General features: G+C 37.3%; 1 protein-coding gene across 1 annotated transcript; it reads left to right on the top strand.

The window, feature by feature from the left end:
- The first annotated feature begins 1343 nt into the window (after positions 1 to 1343).
- ppp2cab (protein phosphatase 2 catalytic subunit alpha b) lies at positions 1344 to 17440 on the top strand. The gene is made up of 7 exons (XM_082141182.1): positions 1344 to 1663; positions 7437 to 7646; positions 11813 to 11986; positions 12161 to 12250; positions 13926 to 14087; positions 15364 to 15482; positions 16782 to 17440. The coding sequence occupies exons 1-7, from the start codon at positions 1562 to 1564 to the stop codon at positions 16852 to 16854; spliced, it is 930 nt and encodes a 309-aa protein (XP_081997308.1). The 5' UTR covers positions 1344 to 1561; the 3' UTR covers positions 16855 to 17440.
- The last annotated feature ends 1430 nt before the right edge of the window (positions 17441 to 18870 follow it).

The following is an 18870-nucleotide window of genomic DNA, read 5'->3' as shown; positions in this document are numbered from 1 at the left end:
ATTTTGTATTGACATTTTAGTAATTCTGTTACAAAATTGTATACCATGTTCGTCATCTCTGTATTGTTTGCAAGCATAATAAAAAAAAGTTATGTCTTAAAAAGTCATAATTATGACAAATAGTTATAAGTAGCCTAAGACATAAAGAGCAGAAAATCATAATGATAATATGTAATAATTTCGACTTTTTATGTAATAATTTCGACTTTTACTCTGATCTGATTGGGTCTTTCCTGGGATTTGGTGCCTTTTGTGTCCCCAGTAAAGATCATGATCTCACTGCCTTAAAATGCTGAACAATATCCACTTTAAACCTGTCTTAGTCATAAATAACACCATTTTAACGCTAAGCATATTGAAGTTGATTAATAATAATAATAATTCGAAATATTTTACAGCATTTTGAACCACCACATATCACCGTTTTGTCAATTTGTGGTATTTTCATGAAAGATGAAACACGTGACTTGGCAGTTGACACATGTATTATTCTTGGGAAATTCTTTTTACACAAGAATACATTCCTGAAAACACTCCCAAACTTTTACGTGTTTCATAAAGAACTGTGTCATTAGGCTACTTCTCATCGCTAAAATTAATGAAGAAAAAGAATGCCTTAATCTTAATATCTACTTTGATAGAGGATGTGAAACTTTCTGAAAACCCCTAGTCTTTTATTTCTTTTATTTATTATTTATTTGAATCCTTTTTTTCTTTCTTTTTTTCTAACCTTATTTATTTGTATTTTCTATATCCTATGTTATGGTGCTTGTCTGTTGTCTGAGAAGACATGTCATATGTTGTACCAGGTCAATTATGGTTGTTAATATTGTTCAATAAAGTCATTAAAAAAAAAGCAAAAAACAAAAAACACCGTTTTGTCCTCAGGCCCGTGTAAACCCACATCATACAACCGTTTCTATACATGATTTTTTCCTTTTCTTTTACATTGTTGGGTATATCAGTAATAATTCTCTCTAATGTATATATTTTTTTATAATCGTTTATAAGAAACACGGCAACATTCAATAATACTTTTTTTTTTCATAGTCACTTTAAAACTTCTACAAAATAAAGTTTCCTCATTAAGAACTTATGAATGTAATATTTATCAACAATTCTAAATAAAATAAATTATTATATAAAAAATATACACAAAAAATAATGGAACCGTTGACGTGTTAATGAGATCCTATTGCAGTAAAGGAAAACGCCCAACGACGTATCCAGCGACCAATCAGAAAGGTAGAACGGCTGCGGGTGGCCAATCAGAGCGCAGTATTAAGAATGGGACAGCTGCGGTTGGCCAATCAGCGCCGCGCCGGTCGTCGGAGTCTGATGTGAAGGAAAGGCTGAAGTGAAAACAACCGTGGTCAGGGTGGGACTCTGAAGGCCGACGGCTTCTCGTTTCCTCACTGGATTCCCGTACCTAATTACTTCAAGATCCCTGGCCACATGTACGTGTTAAAGTAATCAATCGATTTCGGGTGGATATTCGTGGAAAGCTGGGAGAAGTTAGATCAGAAATCCGTGTGAAAATCGAGTTAAAGAAAAAGCAGACATGGATGAAAAGGCGTTCACGAAAGAGCTGGATCAATGGATCGAACAGCTCAACGAATGCAAACAGCTCTCCGAAAGCCAAGTCAAGAGCCTCTGTGAGAAGGTATGTATGAGTAATACACCACCAACATCGAGTTTCGGTGTTTATTTCATTTCCCCCGCTTTAGCCGCGTTAGCTGCTAAGATGCAAGATGGCGGATTTTTAAACCGCCGCAACACTCATAAGAAACTACGATTGTTTTTGATTTAGTAACACAAGGCGATGTCTTCCGTTAATCTTTAATGAAATCACGTGTGAATGTTGAATCGGTATGTGCCGTTAATTTATTTACGGTAGGCTGAAAGCTACAGTATGAATGAATCAATATGCTGTAAACCGTGACTAGTTAAATCAGAATAACTTCTGTTCGGATCAAAACAACGTGTTTAGAGAGAGTTTCTGAATATAAATGTTTTTTTGTTGAAAAAGCGAATCGTTTGAATGCAGCTTCTTCCTCATCCTCACTCACAGTGTCTCAAAATGGCGGCCGTGTGAGAGGCCATCATCTGATGACAGCAGAGCACACATGCTAATGCTAACCTGCTCTAGCTCAGCATTCTCTGATCGCGTCTCATGGTTGAATCACGAGTGTGGGACAGTTTTTATTGCACTCTATAAATGCTGGGTTGTTTCAATCCATGTTTGGGACATGGCGATATGGACAAACCCATACGTTGGGTTAAAAAATTTAACCCAGTCGTTGGGTTTGTCCATTTGCTACTCAAACATGTTGAAACATCCCAGGATGTTTTTGTTGCTGCAACAGATTTGTTGTGCTCAGTTTATGAACACTAGGAAATTAAACTTCGATGTACTTTTTGTTGGAGAAATGTTATAGCACTTAAATAATGTGTACATTTTAAAGGTGTGAAATCAGTGAATTGAGGAAATAAGAGTTAAAATGTAAATCTAAATGACTACAGTTGCTTGTACCATAGCAAATAAATTGAGTCGACCCAACGAGTTAAAAGTTATTGACATATTTGAGTTAGCCAATCTAATTGAATTTGAATCTACTAAAATAGCTGCTAATTATTAGCTTACAATAGGAACCTTTTCATAGTTCCTACAACTTCTGCTGGAATTACCCACTGTTTGGTGTGTTTGCACTGCAGGAACTGGGAATGGTTTTAGTTCTAGAAACGCATTTTGGGAAACTACATTAGGACCTACTTCAGAGTCGGGTTTAACCCAGCACAGTAGTGAGTCCACAGCAGGGCTCCAGACTAACTTTTTGCCTTGGTTGCACTGGTGCGCCTAACTTTTTTATTTAGGTGCACCAGCACAAAATTTGGGTGCACTGAAAATTTTTCTCGGCTCGCGTCACCTTTAACGCCACAATTTCAAGGTCACCTTTTTATCACGCTCTATATACATTCATATTATGTAAATGATTTTAAACAAGAATAAGGTGTAGGTAAATAAAAAAAAAATAAAAAAATTTTTTTTTAAAGTGCTTCACTGAGCTGCCAAACTAACTATTTGCTCAGGCGCGGTATAGGCTCTACCTCCGTCTCTGAGTCGGATGCCATCTCCGACGAAGGACCAGGGCTTGGCATCTTACCAGGGACTGGGGAGAATGGTGGCTGAAGTAGCTTCATGTCTGGGCTGTTGTCGGAGCATTGACCGGGGAGTAAAGGGTTTTAACGGTATTCCTACTCTTACCGATACTGCTTATCGATCCGGTACTTTAACTGTATTCTTATCGGTTCTTTTTGTTTTTATATATATATATATATATATATATATATATATATACACACATATATATATATATATATATATATATGAAGAGTTCAGATGCAAAAGCCTCTAAATGCCATCTGAAATTTTCTTATAGAATGATAATTTTTATCAAGCTTGTATATTTAAGTTAAGTAATTTCACTTAAATGACAATTAATAGGTAATCTTCATTGCCATTAGAGTGAAATTATTGAATTTAAATATACGAGCTTGATAAAAATGATCATTCTATAAGAAAATTTCAAATGGCATTTAGAGGCTTTTGCATCTGAACTCTTCATATATATATATATATATATATATACACATATATATTAGTCTAAAAAGAAATCTAATAAAGTAATCAAATGTAAAATAACACTGCATAATTTTTCATAAATAGATTAATGCTTAATAAAGCTGAAGTTATTCTTTCAAGAGCTTTGTAGTGATTTTTCTCTTGTTGTTTGATTCGCAGTAATGGCGCAATCGTCCGCATGTTTACTAGACTGCGGCCCCTTTAAGACCGAGTGCAGATCTGCTATTGATCTGATGCACCATATTCTCCCAACTATTTCCATAACTACGTCCATTTAAGACATAAACTGTTTTTAGTGAATCTCCAAGCCGGTCATTTTGACATACTTTTGTGTACATTTGATCGTTTAGACACGCACATTAAACCCAAAGTAGGCTATAATTTGCTTGTCTTGGTTTCGGTTTCGGAGCGCGTGCCGCCTTGCGAACAACATCTCTTGCGCAGATTTTGTGCTTTTAATAGCTCTTTTAATTATTTAACGCGTCTCGCAAGTTAGCAACAGTAGCTAGACTGCATTTTACAACAATCACCGATCGTGCTGATTCTGTCGTTAGGTTTGAGTTTTAGGGAGAAATGACAGTGTAATGCTGCGAAGAGAAGAAGTTGCACTAGATAGAATGCGGCTATAGTTTTTAATGGTTTTACCTCAATATATTATTTTTTATAATCTTTGGAAGCCGAAATCTAAAATAAAATCAGACTAATATCACAGACCTTAAGTGTAACCAGGCTACGTTTGAATGTTTAATTCTGTCCTCCGTCATCACTCATTAAGCGTGAGAGAAGAGTGTGAGTTCCGTCAAAGGAGAACAAACAAACAAACAAAGTTCGTGGAGAGGCAGCGGATGCGAGGACGTTAGGTGCACCGGTGCGACCTAGGAAAAATTTTTGTCGCACCCTTACAAAATTTGGTCGCATGTGCGACCAAATTGGTCGCACTCTAGAGCCCTGCACAGGACTTATCGTCATTGGCCAGAGGCTGAGTAACATGTAAAGAAATCAATCACAGTTTGTTTTGTTCCACGTCATTGTGAAAATGTATCATGGTTGTCCCTACAATAACAGACCAGTGTGTGAAACTCCTGGATGTATTTTAAAGAGTCTATAGGCATCTTTACACTGAAAAAGCACCACAGAAACCAAATCTGAAGCGGCATAAAATCACACAAATGAATTTCAAGTTTACACTGAATGTTTATTGCTTTTCTGAAGCGGCATAAATGCATTTACACAGGAATTAAAATCGCGGGACACAATGCTCTGAACATGACCTCCGTTTTAACAACGTGTTATAAAATTAATTGAAAAATAATGAAATAAACCTCAAAATAAAAATACGCAATTTTAAATTAATTTAGTTAATAGTTTTTTCTTCTATTTCTTAATAAAATAAAGGCACAAGAAAAGAGAATTTTTTAGCATTTCTGGCAGGACAGCAGATGTCACCAGACCGTCGGGAAATATCGTCCTCAAGGTAATGATTATGGAATATAATATAACAATGCGATCACAGTGACGCCGATTGGGTTAAGCATGTATCGTACCTGAGAGAAAGGAAGATTACAAACGGCGAGTCGGCGACTCTCTGCTGATATGTTTATGGTTTGCTTCACGATGTGAGTACAGGGCGGTTTTTACTTCACTGCTTTGCTGGTAGACATTTTTTTATTTTCCTAAAACAATAAGGAGCTAGGCCTATACGTTTTGTCTCCCGCTTCTTGATTGACAGGCGTGCTTTTGGTTGTCATAACAATGACATAGTTTAAGCCGGCACAAGTTCGTGTTCATTCACACTGAACCAAAACCGTATCAGAGTGGCGTTTGACACTAGGGGCTGAGGTGGGTCAGACCCGGCATCTTTTAAGTCTGCTTTTATTGCGTCTTTACACAGAATTCTGAGCCAGACACAGAGCCGCTTTAGAGCAGCCTTTACTCGGCTGTGTGAAGATGCCTTATGTTGCAAACTTTACATCCGTCACTTACTTTTGAAAATCCAGCGTTTAGTTGATCCTGTCACGGTTGTAAGTATTATGGCTTTCTTCTTCCATGAGGGGGTTTGGCATCACGGCATCTTTGTTTCCAGATGGACCCTAGAATTCAACCTATCAGATCTGAAGTGTTTCTAATTTTGTGTGCCGTGACGTCTGAGAGTTCATGCCATAGATGTGTATAGATGTAGATGCCAGTCGACTGCGTCCGCCATCTTGGAACAGTCAGATGCTGTCGTCACTCACAGTAAAAATCTATGAGGTTTCCAAGATGCCTCAACATGTTGCAGGCCTTCGTTTGTAAAAACTGCAGAGATTTAAATTCCCAAATAATGGATCACCTTTCACCAGTGAGAACGTGTTGGTTTGTTTTTATCGCTCGGTATTACAGGTTGTTAAACTATGGGAACCATATGCAGATTTATCTAACATTAATGATAAACTATATCCTGTGAAAACATATTGAAATATGCTCATATCTACGGTTGCAGACACACAGTTCACCTGCTCTCTTGTGTTCATGGACCGGCTGTGACTGTTCCAATATGGAGGACAGCTTGCGTATAGCGGCTCATAAAAATCGTTCATAGACCTCAAACATGCAGCCTTACGGTAACTTCTGTACATGACTGCTCGCTCTAACATTAGCCTAGATAAATGTGCCTATTATTAGGTGCATATCCAAGTGTAGGAGCTAAACTAGTACAGTGCATTTCTCCCTACAGTACAGAGATGACCGAAGCTTGATCTCTGCAGCCGACACTGACTCACAAACACTTGTTTATTAACAAATTATTAATGTTATTGTTAACACTTTATATAAACTGCACGCTATTAATCATTAGTTAAGCATTAGTAAACAGTTAATTCATCATTTATAAAGCATTAATAGACATTAATAAGCTGTTTATAAATACAGCTATAAATGCTTTATTCTTGATTTATAAGCATATCTATAATGTGTTTAATAATTGTATTTTCATACTTTATTAATGATCAATTTATCATGTCTAAATGAAGTATTGCATTATTTACAAACCAGTTGTTTAGGAGTTGTCACTGATTCATAAGATCACTTTGAAAGTGTGAGTAAATGATTATAAACTATTTATAATTAAATTAACATTTAAAAAACTGTGGCTCATAAACGCTTGTTTTCACGTTGGGTTTATTCAAGCATGTTGGAAGTGTAGCTTAGCCGGACTGCAAACTCGTTATGCTATATTATAACCAAATATTGAAATTAAAATGGTTTTCTTTCAATTAGGACAGGTTTTCTCCTTTATCTTTGAAATTGATTTATCGTAGCCTCATTAATCTGAGCTTATGTTGGTCAAAATAAACGTCCATTTTAAAATGAATGGGGGAGATTGAAAATAAGAGAAACATTTAGTGTTCAGGAGTGTTCATCATGTTCATGTGTGCTTGCAAACATACAGGCCTTGGACCTGTGCATGTGTGTGGACACACACACACACACACACTCTCTCTCACACACACACACACACACACACACACACACACACACACACACACACACACACACACACACACACACACACACACACACACACACACACACACACACACACTCTCTCTCACACTGCTGAGACTCGTTAGATCTAGTCTTCAGTGAAAGCAGTGCATTAATACAGAAGTGATTAAACTGACTGGAACTACCTGCGCATTGAACGGTTTTAAACACACTCCAGTATTCAGAGAGAACATGGTATATTTACATTTAAGACATTGGCAGGTCAGAAATCAGAATGACATTATTATTATTATTATTTTCTCCTCTGCAGGCTAAAGAAATCCTGACCAAGGAGTCTAACGTGCAGGAGGTGAGATGTCCCGTCACGGTGTGTGGAGACGTCCACGGCCAGTTTCATGACCTCATGGAGCTCTTCAGAATCGGAGGAAAGTCACCGGACACGAACTACCTGTTCATGGGAGATTATGTGGACCGAGGCTATTACTCTGTGGAAACAGTCACGCTGCTTGTCGCTCTCAAGGTAAGGGCTCGTTTTTGATGACGGTGTAGTGTCTTTTCTCTCTCAGTGTCTGAAACGGTTCATTCAAGGATTCGCGCGCTCTAAACCCCCAAACATAATGACTTAATACAAGTAGAATGCTCTTTTATAAAGTTACCTCACTTAAGGACTTGAGTAAGATAATGCCTGAAAAGGTTTTGTATTTTCTTTTTATCATATTAATTTAATAAATCTTGTAGAATATGACGTGCTGTTTTTGTTTGTTTGGTTGTTGTTGTATTTAGGCTATATGATATTTGTATTTTTGTAATACATTTTTTGCTATGGAAATAGCCTTGAATGCTGACATGGCACTAAATAAAACAATCTGAATCTCTAAACCCCGCCTTTCCTTGAGCCTGCTCTGCTCTGATTGGTCAGGTGGCCCAGTTTGTTGTGATTGGTCGACCGCTTGCAGATTTGTGTGTAAAGACTTTTTAAAAAAATCAAGTTATCAACATCTTATGTTGCTTTGAGGAATTTGTTTCAACATCTTTGATTTACGTTTTAATAAAAAAATGGTACAGAGACAGTCATTTATTAAGTTATATAATTATTTTTAGGGTTGGGTATCGTTTAAATTTTAACGATTCCGATTCTGTTTATCGATTCAGAATCTTATAGATTTCTAATTTCGATTCCAATGAGGTAAAAACAAAAAGTGGAGGATATCATTCACATTTAGTCTTATTGCAAAACATTTAATTGTATCTGAATATCATGAGCAAAATCAACGGGCTAAAGAACACTTACACAAGGAAAACAACTAGCCTAACTAATATACATTTCAAGCATTATTAATGACAAGTAAACACTCAGTTATTAAAGTAAAACAAATAAAGAAATAAGCAATCGCAACAAATAGACACAGCTGAACAAAGACACGATTGAAATGAAGTGTTTTAAGATTTTCAGGTTCAGAAACTAAAAAGTCTTTAATCAAAGTTATCAACCTCTTATGTTGCTCTGAGGATCATTACATCTTTGCATCACGTTTTAATAAATGTTGCAGTGACAGTAATTTATTTAATTATATTATAATAATGTTGATCAATATTTCGTATAAAAACTAGGGAAAAAACAGTTATGTTGTCACTATTGACAGATGCCGTGATAAATATGGAAATGAGTAAGTCTGTCATCAACAGGCACTGGGAAGAGCCAGATTTGTTGATGATGGAGTTAGGGAAAGCACACTGTTGATCTATGAGCACATTACCACTCGGGTCGAGCACAGAGCTTTGTTCACAGAAGGAATAATAGGTTAACGATTAAATGTTACATCACAACCATGGAAACATTTGTGTTGGTGCCGGATGAGGGGGTATATTGACCCTCAGCTCCATATAATGCCTGTTTAAGCACCACACACTGGATTAGCTTTTCATCCAGTTCTGTTTTAGTTCTTTATTGTAGCATAATTCAAGTCTGTTTTTAACTATACCATCTTATTTAATGTAAAACAACTGCTCATGTTACATGTGTGCAGCATCTTTGTTTGGATCGTCATTAAAATGCCTCTAATTTCAAAAGACTACAGATATTTTTTTGTTTAAGGCCAGTTTGACTGATTAGGCAAATATATTTGTTTATTTGCTCTATAACAAAGAAGAAATCATCACTCTGTGTCTGAATCGGCCATGAACACCGTGCATTTACTCATTTCTATACTGTGCATGAGAAGAGTGGTGTTAGAAGATGATAGTTGTGAAGTAGTAGTCTGTGGACGCCACTGAATAAAGGAATACAAATATTGAAAAAGTTTCCATCTCAGAATTCTGAATTGCGAGATATAAACCCGTTATTAGGGCTGTGCGATCCGGGGGAAACATGAAAAATGAAGCGCTCACAGATTGGGTGTGGCCTTTGACATTAAGATAACATTTTCAATAAATTGTAAATAATCTTTTTCTGGGTGTTGTGCCGTTTAATTCCCCCCCCCCCCCCCCCCCCCCCCCCCCCATCAATGTCTACCGTATAGCTGAAAATTAACACAAAAGAAAAACATGAATAATCCTGTCTAACATTAGAAAATGAAGGATTCTGTTTGTGACCAGTTCAAGGTGCGTGCTGCAGTAATCATGCCTTGAGTCTGTCGATGGTATGTCTAGGGCTGTATATCGGACAGTTCATCACGATACGATATCGATTCTCTCAGCCAGCGATACGATATTTGCCGATACCTCAAAAAATTCTGCGATACGATTCGATTCAGGGCTTTATCGATCGATTAATCTATATTAAGATATTATGTTCACACAACCAGTTACGTTTTTATTAACTCACAAATGCCACCAAAATATATAACATGAACGTTTAATTAAACTCTTTGAAAATTGCACACCCTCTCCCAATTGGGACATTTACAACAGAAGAGGTAATTTGCAAGTTCATTTTCATAAATCATGTTTTTTATTATTATTGTACATTCCAAGTAATATCAGTCAAACTGCAGCTGAGTTGTTTTGATTAATAATAATAACTTAAATACAGGTACATTTCAAAATTAAAGTTAATTGAAAGGTTGAAAGGTTTTTTTTTTTTTTTTTTTGCAGAGCCGAGACATTCACATTTCATCTTTGAGTCAAACAAAACTAAGTAATTGCTATGATAAATAATACAACACTCGGTTAATCTTCGTAACGTTAATCTCCTCAGCTGACATAGACGCCTGTCAAACTTTGTTGTTGTGATTAACGTACACGCAGTACAGAGAGCTTTTCCCTCACCACTACACGAGCTGCTTTAGTAAGTGTCCGTGAACATGTTTCAGCTTTTATTTTCCTTTTACGCCCCGAAGAAGATATCACGAGTTCATTGAAATTATCCATCCTCGATCACTTTTAGTCAGCTTTGACGAAACTCCTCTTAGCCAGCGCGTCTTTTCAAAGTGACATCTGACCTGAATAAGTCGCTGAGTGGCTAAAACGGACTTATCGTGTTGTGTTCACCAACAAGGGTTAACAACTGCTCGTCTGTTTCTGCTGTAAAACATGAACTCGCGATGCCTTGACAGCGGACAATACCGGCTTTTGTGTGAAAACTTGTTCAGGGTTCAGTCAGTCTTGTCAGGCGTCTATTTCAGATGAGGAGATTAACGTTATAAACACACACCGGCAGACAGTATGGTTGGTGAGTAAACAAAAATGTGTGCTTTGGCGGAAGGATGTTACGTGAGAATGTGGAGAGTGTCAAAATAAAGGTGTATATCGATATTTCACGTGTGGAATCGATGCATCGTATCGTTAGACGTTATATCGATGCATCGATCCATTTCGTTGTATCATTACACCCCTAGGTGTGTCATATTTGTATGTCTCAATGTCCATTTTTATCCACAAAACTTGCCCAAAGTCATGGTTTAAGGGGTTATTAAACCATGCGGATCCCTCCATGCGCGGCTTGGTAACAACCTCCGGCACGTAACGGCGCCGCTGCCGGAAACATTTCTAGGGGAAACACTGGATTTCATTTAGTAAAGTCAAGCTTCAGCTCATTATTATTCTCTATATTGTGCAGCACACACTCTAAATGACAGTAGTTCCACATGCCTTTAACTTTAGAGCCCTCTGCTCTCTTGTAGTCTAGCAGATGCAGTCTGCCTTTCTGTTAGTGTTCAGGTTGTCAGCTATTTTTATTTATTTAGTCTCAGTCCTGAGTCCAATGTACTCTTAGTTATCATATTTCGTCAACCATGTCCTGGTTTTTTTTAGTCGACTGAATGTCTGCGTGTTTCAGTCTAGTTTTCGTCATGCTGCATAATGCTTAAATTAATAATCCCGGTTATTTTTCTCAACTATAATCGTAATGATTGTCATATCAGAAATGTATATTCAGCAGAATTAATGTATTAAGCACAAATCAAGAGAATGTCAACCCATACACATGTTTTATTTTGCCTTATGATTTATTATAGGCTCTTTATCATATAGGCCTACTGGTAAAACAGAACTCCTCTAAAAAATTAAAATCTAATAAATCCAAATTACTTTAATGTTTTTCTATTAAAACAACAGCAAAAAAACACGTATTGTCATATAGTCGAGATCCATGTTTGGATCTCTGGGAAGGATTGATCACAGCTGGTGATTTAAAAGTGAAAATATGATGGTTAATGTTTAATCACTGGTCATGTCTTCATATTCCAGGTAAGGTACCGCGAACGCATCACAATACTTCGAGGGAACCACGAAAGCAGACAGATCACACAAGTGTACGGCTTTTATGACGAGTGCTTACGGAAATACGGCAATGCAAATGTTTGGAAATACTTCACAGACCTCTTCGATTACCTTCCCCTCACTGCCTTGGTAGATGGTCAGGTAGGACAACTCTTGTGTTTTTACATATTCAAATATCCATAAAGCATCTTTAATATGCAATCATCTGTGAGTAAGACATTCGGAGGTCGATGACTGAGAAGATCATGAAACTCTTCAGCTTTAAACCCATCAATGTGTTGCTGTGATGTTCAAATCGTATTGTTTTCTCTGTAGATATTCTGTCTCCATGGAGGATTGTCACCGTCCATAGACACTCTTGATCACATCAGAGCGCTGGATCGTTTACAGGAAGTTCCTCACGAGGTATTGATCATCGCTTATCCCATCATGTCATTTCTTAGCCTTAGGAAAATGACTGTTTTAGCTCCTAACTGTGGCAGTAGTTGAAACCCTATTGTGCTGTTTTGAGTCAAATAGCAAAATCGCTTAAATCAAGTCAAGCTAAAACAACAGGGTTCGTTCAAAGTGCTTGAAGGGATTTAATTTGACGTTTTGAAATTGAAGTACTGGAAAACCCTAGCCTGGCTAACGTCAGACCTTTCTCTTTGATACGTGGTCTGGGAACCACGTTCATTTTCTCGTATTTGAGGCGTGGTTTACGAATGCCCAGAGCCGTTTATTGGGAGCTACAAATGTCTATCAAATGCGCCTGTACGTAGCTCTTAGCCAATCGCTTCAATTATACCAGATGACGTATGTAGAGCGACATATATTCAACGAAGAAGACGACGATGGGTCAGAGATTTATGTGTACACCAGATCCTGCACGGGTCCGATTTTGTAAATCCGCACCCGACCCGTTTTCCGACAGCAGCACTAATTCAAATCTGCACCCGACCCGCACCCGAAATAAAATCAGTTTATACTATCACATTATAGACACACTTACAAACATGTTTATTGCCAGGTCATACAGAAGTTATTACACGACCATTAACACAAGGACAACTTCAGCCGAAGCTGTCAGAAGAACATGCTAACGTTACCACAAAACTGAGTAGGGATGAAGTCCCACATGTGCGGTTATCCAACACGAACATGCAGCAAAGCCTTTCACAATATTGTTTTCTTCAGATAACTCCAAATTTCTCCCACACACTGGACTTGATTTTTGATGACGTATTGTCGACAACTTTACAATCTCCACTAGCTATTCTTTTCTTCAACTCCTCAGCATCCATCTCGACGACTGCAAGCAGATCGCGCGCGCGGTTATGAGGAATTGTTTAAAGTGAAAGTAGCCTAGGTAACGTTATAGATCCTGGGAGGGCGTGGCACGTCGGCACAAATAAACTGATGTGGATTTTAAATAATTTTATCAACTTGAAATACGGGCATATTTTTGTAGATGTGTTCCTAAAAATATGCATATATTTTTACGTCTGTCATGTTGGATCCATAGATATAAACAAACTGCTTCGGTGTGTCGCATAGATGTCGTGATCGTCTTGCTGCTCCCTCCCCGTTCTGTGATTGGTTCCCTAGCTGAGGCGAAAATCTGCTCCATGGAATCCATGCTGACTAGCAGCGTGAATAAAATCGCGCTGCGCTCAAGGCAGCATGGGGGAACCCAGGCTAGGAAAACCCTTGAAAACGGCCGTATTTATGAAAAGTGCTTGAATTATTGAAACACAATATATGCGAAATTGTTCAATTTTATTGATATGATACAGCTTTCATTCTTCAGGTCAGTCATATATTCATGAGGAAAAAAATCAGTTTTAATAAGTAAAGCGATGTCTTTGTCATTAGTATCCTTTCAATGGTTATGTTTCCACAGTCATTGCTTGTGCTGCACTTTATTATTTGTACCCTTTTGTTTTATTAGTTTATTTTTGTTTACCTTTTTTAGAATTTGACCGATAATAAAGATATAGTTTGATAAGTGAGATCTCTGATTGAAGTCGTTAACCAGAAAAGTAGTGCTTGAAGTCACTGAAGGTCCTGAAACGAGCACTGACGTCTCTCTGTTCCTCAGGGACCCATGTGTGATCTTCTGTGGTCTGATCCGGATGACCGTGGAGGCTGGGGGATTTCTCCTCGAGGTGCGGGATACACCTTTGGGCAGGACATATCCGAGACGTTCAACCATGCAAACGGCCTTACGCTGGTCTCCAGAGCTCACCAGCTGGTGATGGAGGTGCGTTCCTCTCCTCATGACACCATATACACACACAATCAGATCCTTACCTGGAACTTGCATGCATTAAAGGGTTAGTTCACACAAAAATGAAAATTCTGTCAGTAATTACTCGCCCTCATGTTGTTCCAACCCCCGTAAGACTTTCGTTCATCTTCGGAACACAAATTAAGATATTTTTGATGAAATCTGAGAGCAATGATAACGTAGGCTCACTATTGGCCGACGCTGGTCATGTGTGTGATTCTGGCCAATAGAGAGCCTGCGTTCAACCCAGAAGCGCTGCGCTGTTACTCTACGTGAGCTCACCCAGAGAAACACAGAAGAAAATGAAGAGTTGAATAAAGTCGTTATTTTTGTGTTTTTTTGCGCACAAAAAGTATTCTCGTCGCTTGATGAACTTAAGGTTGAGCCGCTGTAGTCACTTGGACTATTTTAACAATGTCTTTACTAACTTTTCTGGGATGGCAGATCTCGATTACCTAGAAGCCTATGGAGGAGTGAGACAGTAATGAGTCATTTTTTGGGCAGAGAATCTATATTATCTTTATCTTTTGTCGTTACAAACTTTTGTTCATCTTCGGAACACAAGTGAAGATATTTTAATGAAATCTGAGAGATTTCTGTCTCTTCATTGATGGTGTATTCACCAGAAAACTTAGATATCTGTAGAACCTCATTGGTTCATACAGATATCGTTATGATTATGTTTGTTTATAGTTATCGTTATTTCGCTCGCATGAGGGTTTTTTTCAGGCAATTTGAAAAAGGAATATTTCTCAACTGCAATGGAAACAGTTTTTGCACATTTACAGTCACCTGACGTAGATGATGATGTGTGTTTGGACAGAAGACGAGACAGAGTTCTTCATTAAACTCATAAAAGACGAAAGAATTACAGGAATACTGGATTCTAAACCACTAAGAAATCCCACAATCAAGATCTTGAAGCAGATTTGAGGGAGAAACACCCAGAAACTCCTCATATGAGCCGCTCTCAGTATAACGGCCTTTCCTTGCCATTAATGCTTGGATGAAACGCCCATGTCTCCTTCCATTAAATATAATGTCTAGAGATACATGTAAACCTACAAACATCTGTTGCTATGATTGTTGGAATGATTTATCGCAAGAGGAAAAAATGATGTTTTAGTCGCATAACATCATTTACTGGAAACGCTGTCATTTCACAATAGTTTTTAATCGACATTTATCACAAGTTTTGCACAAATCTGTAATGTGTCAGTCAGTTAATTTGTCTCTCTTTGTCCCCTAGGGTTACAACTGGTGCCATGATCGCAATGTGGTAACGATCTTCAGCGCGCCGAACTACTGTTACCGGTGTGGGAATCAGGCGGCCATCATGGAGCTCGACGACACCCTCAAGTACTCGTTGTGAGTGTTCATGAAGGATCTGCTTTAGACCCTCTTCTATTCTCTGTGGTTATCAATGATTGGAACAGATTCAGCCGAAACACACGTGTGTGCAGATGATGCAACTATTCATACAACAGCATCTTCTTTAAAACAAGCCCTTTTTAAACTAAAAACACATGACTTTTACCCGTGGTCGCTCTAAGGGAACTGATATGGCAATTCCAACTTTGAATGGTTCAGTTGTAGGAAGAGTTAGTTCTCTAATCTTAATCTAGATGCACTTCCAGCACTTTTAAATGTCTCTCGCACTGTTTTAAAGGACACTTGCAATTGTCTCGGTAACACTTACAATAAGGTTTATTAGCTAATGTATTCACTAACATGAACAACTCATGAGCTATGCATTTGTTTCTGTATTTATTAAGCTTTGTTAATGTTATTTAATAAAAATCCAGCTGTTCTTTGTATGTTCATGTTAGTTTACAGTAGAGCTGGGTGTCGATTCAGATGGTCCGATTCTAAATTAGATTTTTGATTGCGTTTTTTGATTCGACTCAATGAATATAGATTTTACACAAATCCTAGATTTATAATAAAGAACAGTGAACATAAGTTCACAAGTGGTTAATTAATAAAAAGAAATCAAGAACTCTTAAACTCTTTTTATTTTAGGTATACTTGAGTACATTAAAACAGAACCCAACACTATATTTCAGATGCACGTAATGAATAGACAGGATTTTGATGCAAGATGAAAACTTGATGCTGAAAATTGGACAAGTCTGAGCCGTCGCACGCCTCGATCAAACAGGATCTGGTTATTTAATGTTTAAGATAAAACACACAAAATCTCATGGTATTATCTGTCACATGGAGACTGCAAGCCTCGGAACAGTGGAGGAAAGCTAATACTGGCTTTTGGGGGATAAATAAATATGGGAAAAAAATAGATTAATTGAAAAATAGTTTTTTTGTTTGCCCAGCCTTAGATCACAGTGCATTAACTAATGTTCACAAGACTTTAATAATGTATTGGTAAATGTTGAAATTAACAAAGATTAATAAATGCTGTGTAAGTGCAGTTCATGTTAACTAATGAACCTTACTGTAAAGTGTTACTATTGTTTCTCAGGATTTTATTTGATTCATTTCATTTTTGAATGTGTGAATTGTGGTGTTGTCATTTTATGTGCCGTGTTAACCAGATCTCTCTGGAAGAAGAGAGAGTGATATCTCAGTGTGATTCTCCTGGTTAAGTAGAGGATAATGATGAACGTGTGTGTGTGTGTGATCTGACGTTGTGTTGTGTGTTTCCAGCCTGCAGTTTGACCCGGCGCCGCGCAGAGGAGAGCCACACGTCACTCGCCGGACCCCCGACTACTTCCTGTGAATCGCACAGTATTGGCATGATATAATAACCTTCATTCAGTTTAAAATAAGAGGAGAGGAACGGTGGGCAACAGTATATATATGAAAAAAGATTAAAGAGAAAACTGATCCAGAAAGAAATGTCTGTGGACCAAAAGGTGTATGTGTGTGTGTGTGTGTGTGCCATATCCAATCCGACCCGGCTTCAGTCCGACACACGACCACGAGATCTCGCTCCTGTCCTCAATACACTCACGCCTTCTCAACCCTCTTTGTATACTCTCCTTTTTTTTTTCTTCCTTTTTTTTATGTATGTTTGCACTTTTTTTTTTTTTTTTGCTGAACGAAACAAGTCAGTTTTACAATTTCTGTCCACCTTTTTTCCATGTGGTGTGGGAGGAATGAGATGCTTTTGTATCTCAACATCCAGTATCTAGAGGGTGATCTTTCCTACGGGGGAAACATGTTAAACCGATGCCAACTACGTGATTTGTGGCGGACTAAGATGGCCTGCCGGCGCAGGAATGCTGGGATATCTTCAGATGATGATGGTGTGTGTGTCTGTATAAAGGGTACCAGTTCAACAATAAAGATGGATCTTGCTCCTGTATTGTGTCTGTTTCTCTGCTTTATTTCATCAGCTTTATACAGTAATCATTGTTTCAAAGCCGCTTCACATTAATAAAACTATGGAAAATCGCAGTGTTATTGTTGTAAAATTATGAAACTTATTCAATTCAGATATGAAATGGCTCAAGATAAGACCATTTATTCAAATAAAATCTTGGTAACGCTTTACAATAAGGTTCATTGGTTATCAAACTTAGTTAATGTGAACTAAGAATGAACAATACTTCAGCATTTATTCATCTTAGTTAATATTAATTTCAACATTTACTAATACATTCTCAAAATCAATTTAATATTCAATCATTGAATATTAAAATTCAGTCTTTTTTATTCAGCTCAGGTTTTGTTATCTGATAATGTATTAATTCGATAATATTCCTGAATGTGAACCGTATTTTAAACCCTTAATATTAATAGTCTTTTAAATGTGTTTTTCAACCAGGGGTTACCTCAAGATAACTTAAAATAAGACAAAGCTTTACAGATAAGCTGAAACAAGTTCTTAACATACTTTTCCAGTTCAAATGATGACAATCTTAACTTTTTATGTAACTGACTTTAAAAAGTCTTGACTGGCCGTAACCAGTTTTGACTGTAGAAACAGTGAAAATACATATGCAAATGACATATTCTTCATGCCTTAAAATATCTTAACTGTAACTCGACACCCTTGCCTCATTTAGTATGCGCGGTTCTATGAATATGCAAATGAGCCCCGCCTCCACTCACTCACTCAGCTCAGAGATCCACTGGTTGACGATCACACGTTGATCTGATTGGTTACAAGGTAGTTTGTGACGTCAGAAACACCAGCGATTTCAAAGCGTGTGTTTGAGACTGTCTTTGGTTCACTGCAGTTTTAAGGAGGAAATACTCAGCAATGGTGTCGACTTATGAATTTACACATGGTTTGTCTTAAAGCATATTAAAAACACCACATAGACATATAAACAACATTAAAAGCTGGATTTACACCACAGGGGGACTTTAATTTATGTGATAAAATTAATAAAAAGTGTAAAAAGATAAAATGGTATAAAGAGGTACAGTTGTAAATGTACAATTTAATACAATTTAAAACTATGTTAAATTGTAACATTTGTAATTTTATTTAATAAATGTGGTGATTTATAAACAATGTTTACTTTCAAACAGCACGTAGCCTTCAAATGTTTATATGTATTATTTACAATAATATAATTATTATTATCATCATCATAAACAAATCATAAGAATACACATCATAAGAATACCCGTTTATACTTGGATATAAACTTATATTCTATAGGCTACTCCACATAAATATGTGAAAAAAATCAGAATGTGTAGATTGTGTGATACACATAATATTAACATTACCTCTCTGTGGCAGCAGAAACTCTTTATCCCCATCATCCTGTGAAGATGA

This window comes from Leuciscus leuciscus (assembly GCF_965113295.1).
Source record: "Leuciscus leuciscus genome assembly, chromosome: 16".
In the NCBI taxonomy this organism is placed as follows: Eukaryota; Metazoa; Chordata; class Actinopteri; order Cypriniformes; family Leuciscidae; genus Leuciscus; species Leuciscus leuciscus.
This window is presented reverse-complemented; position numbering and strand designations above follow the sequence as displayed.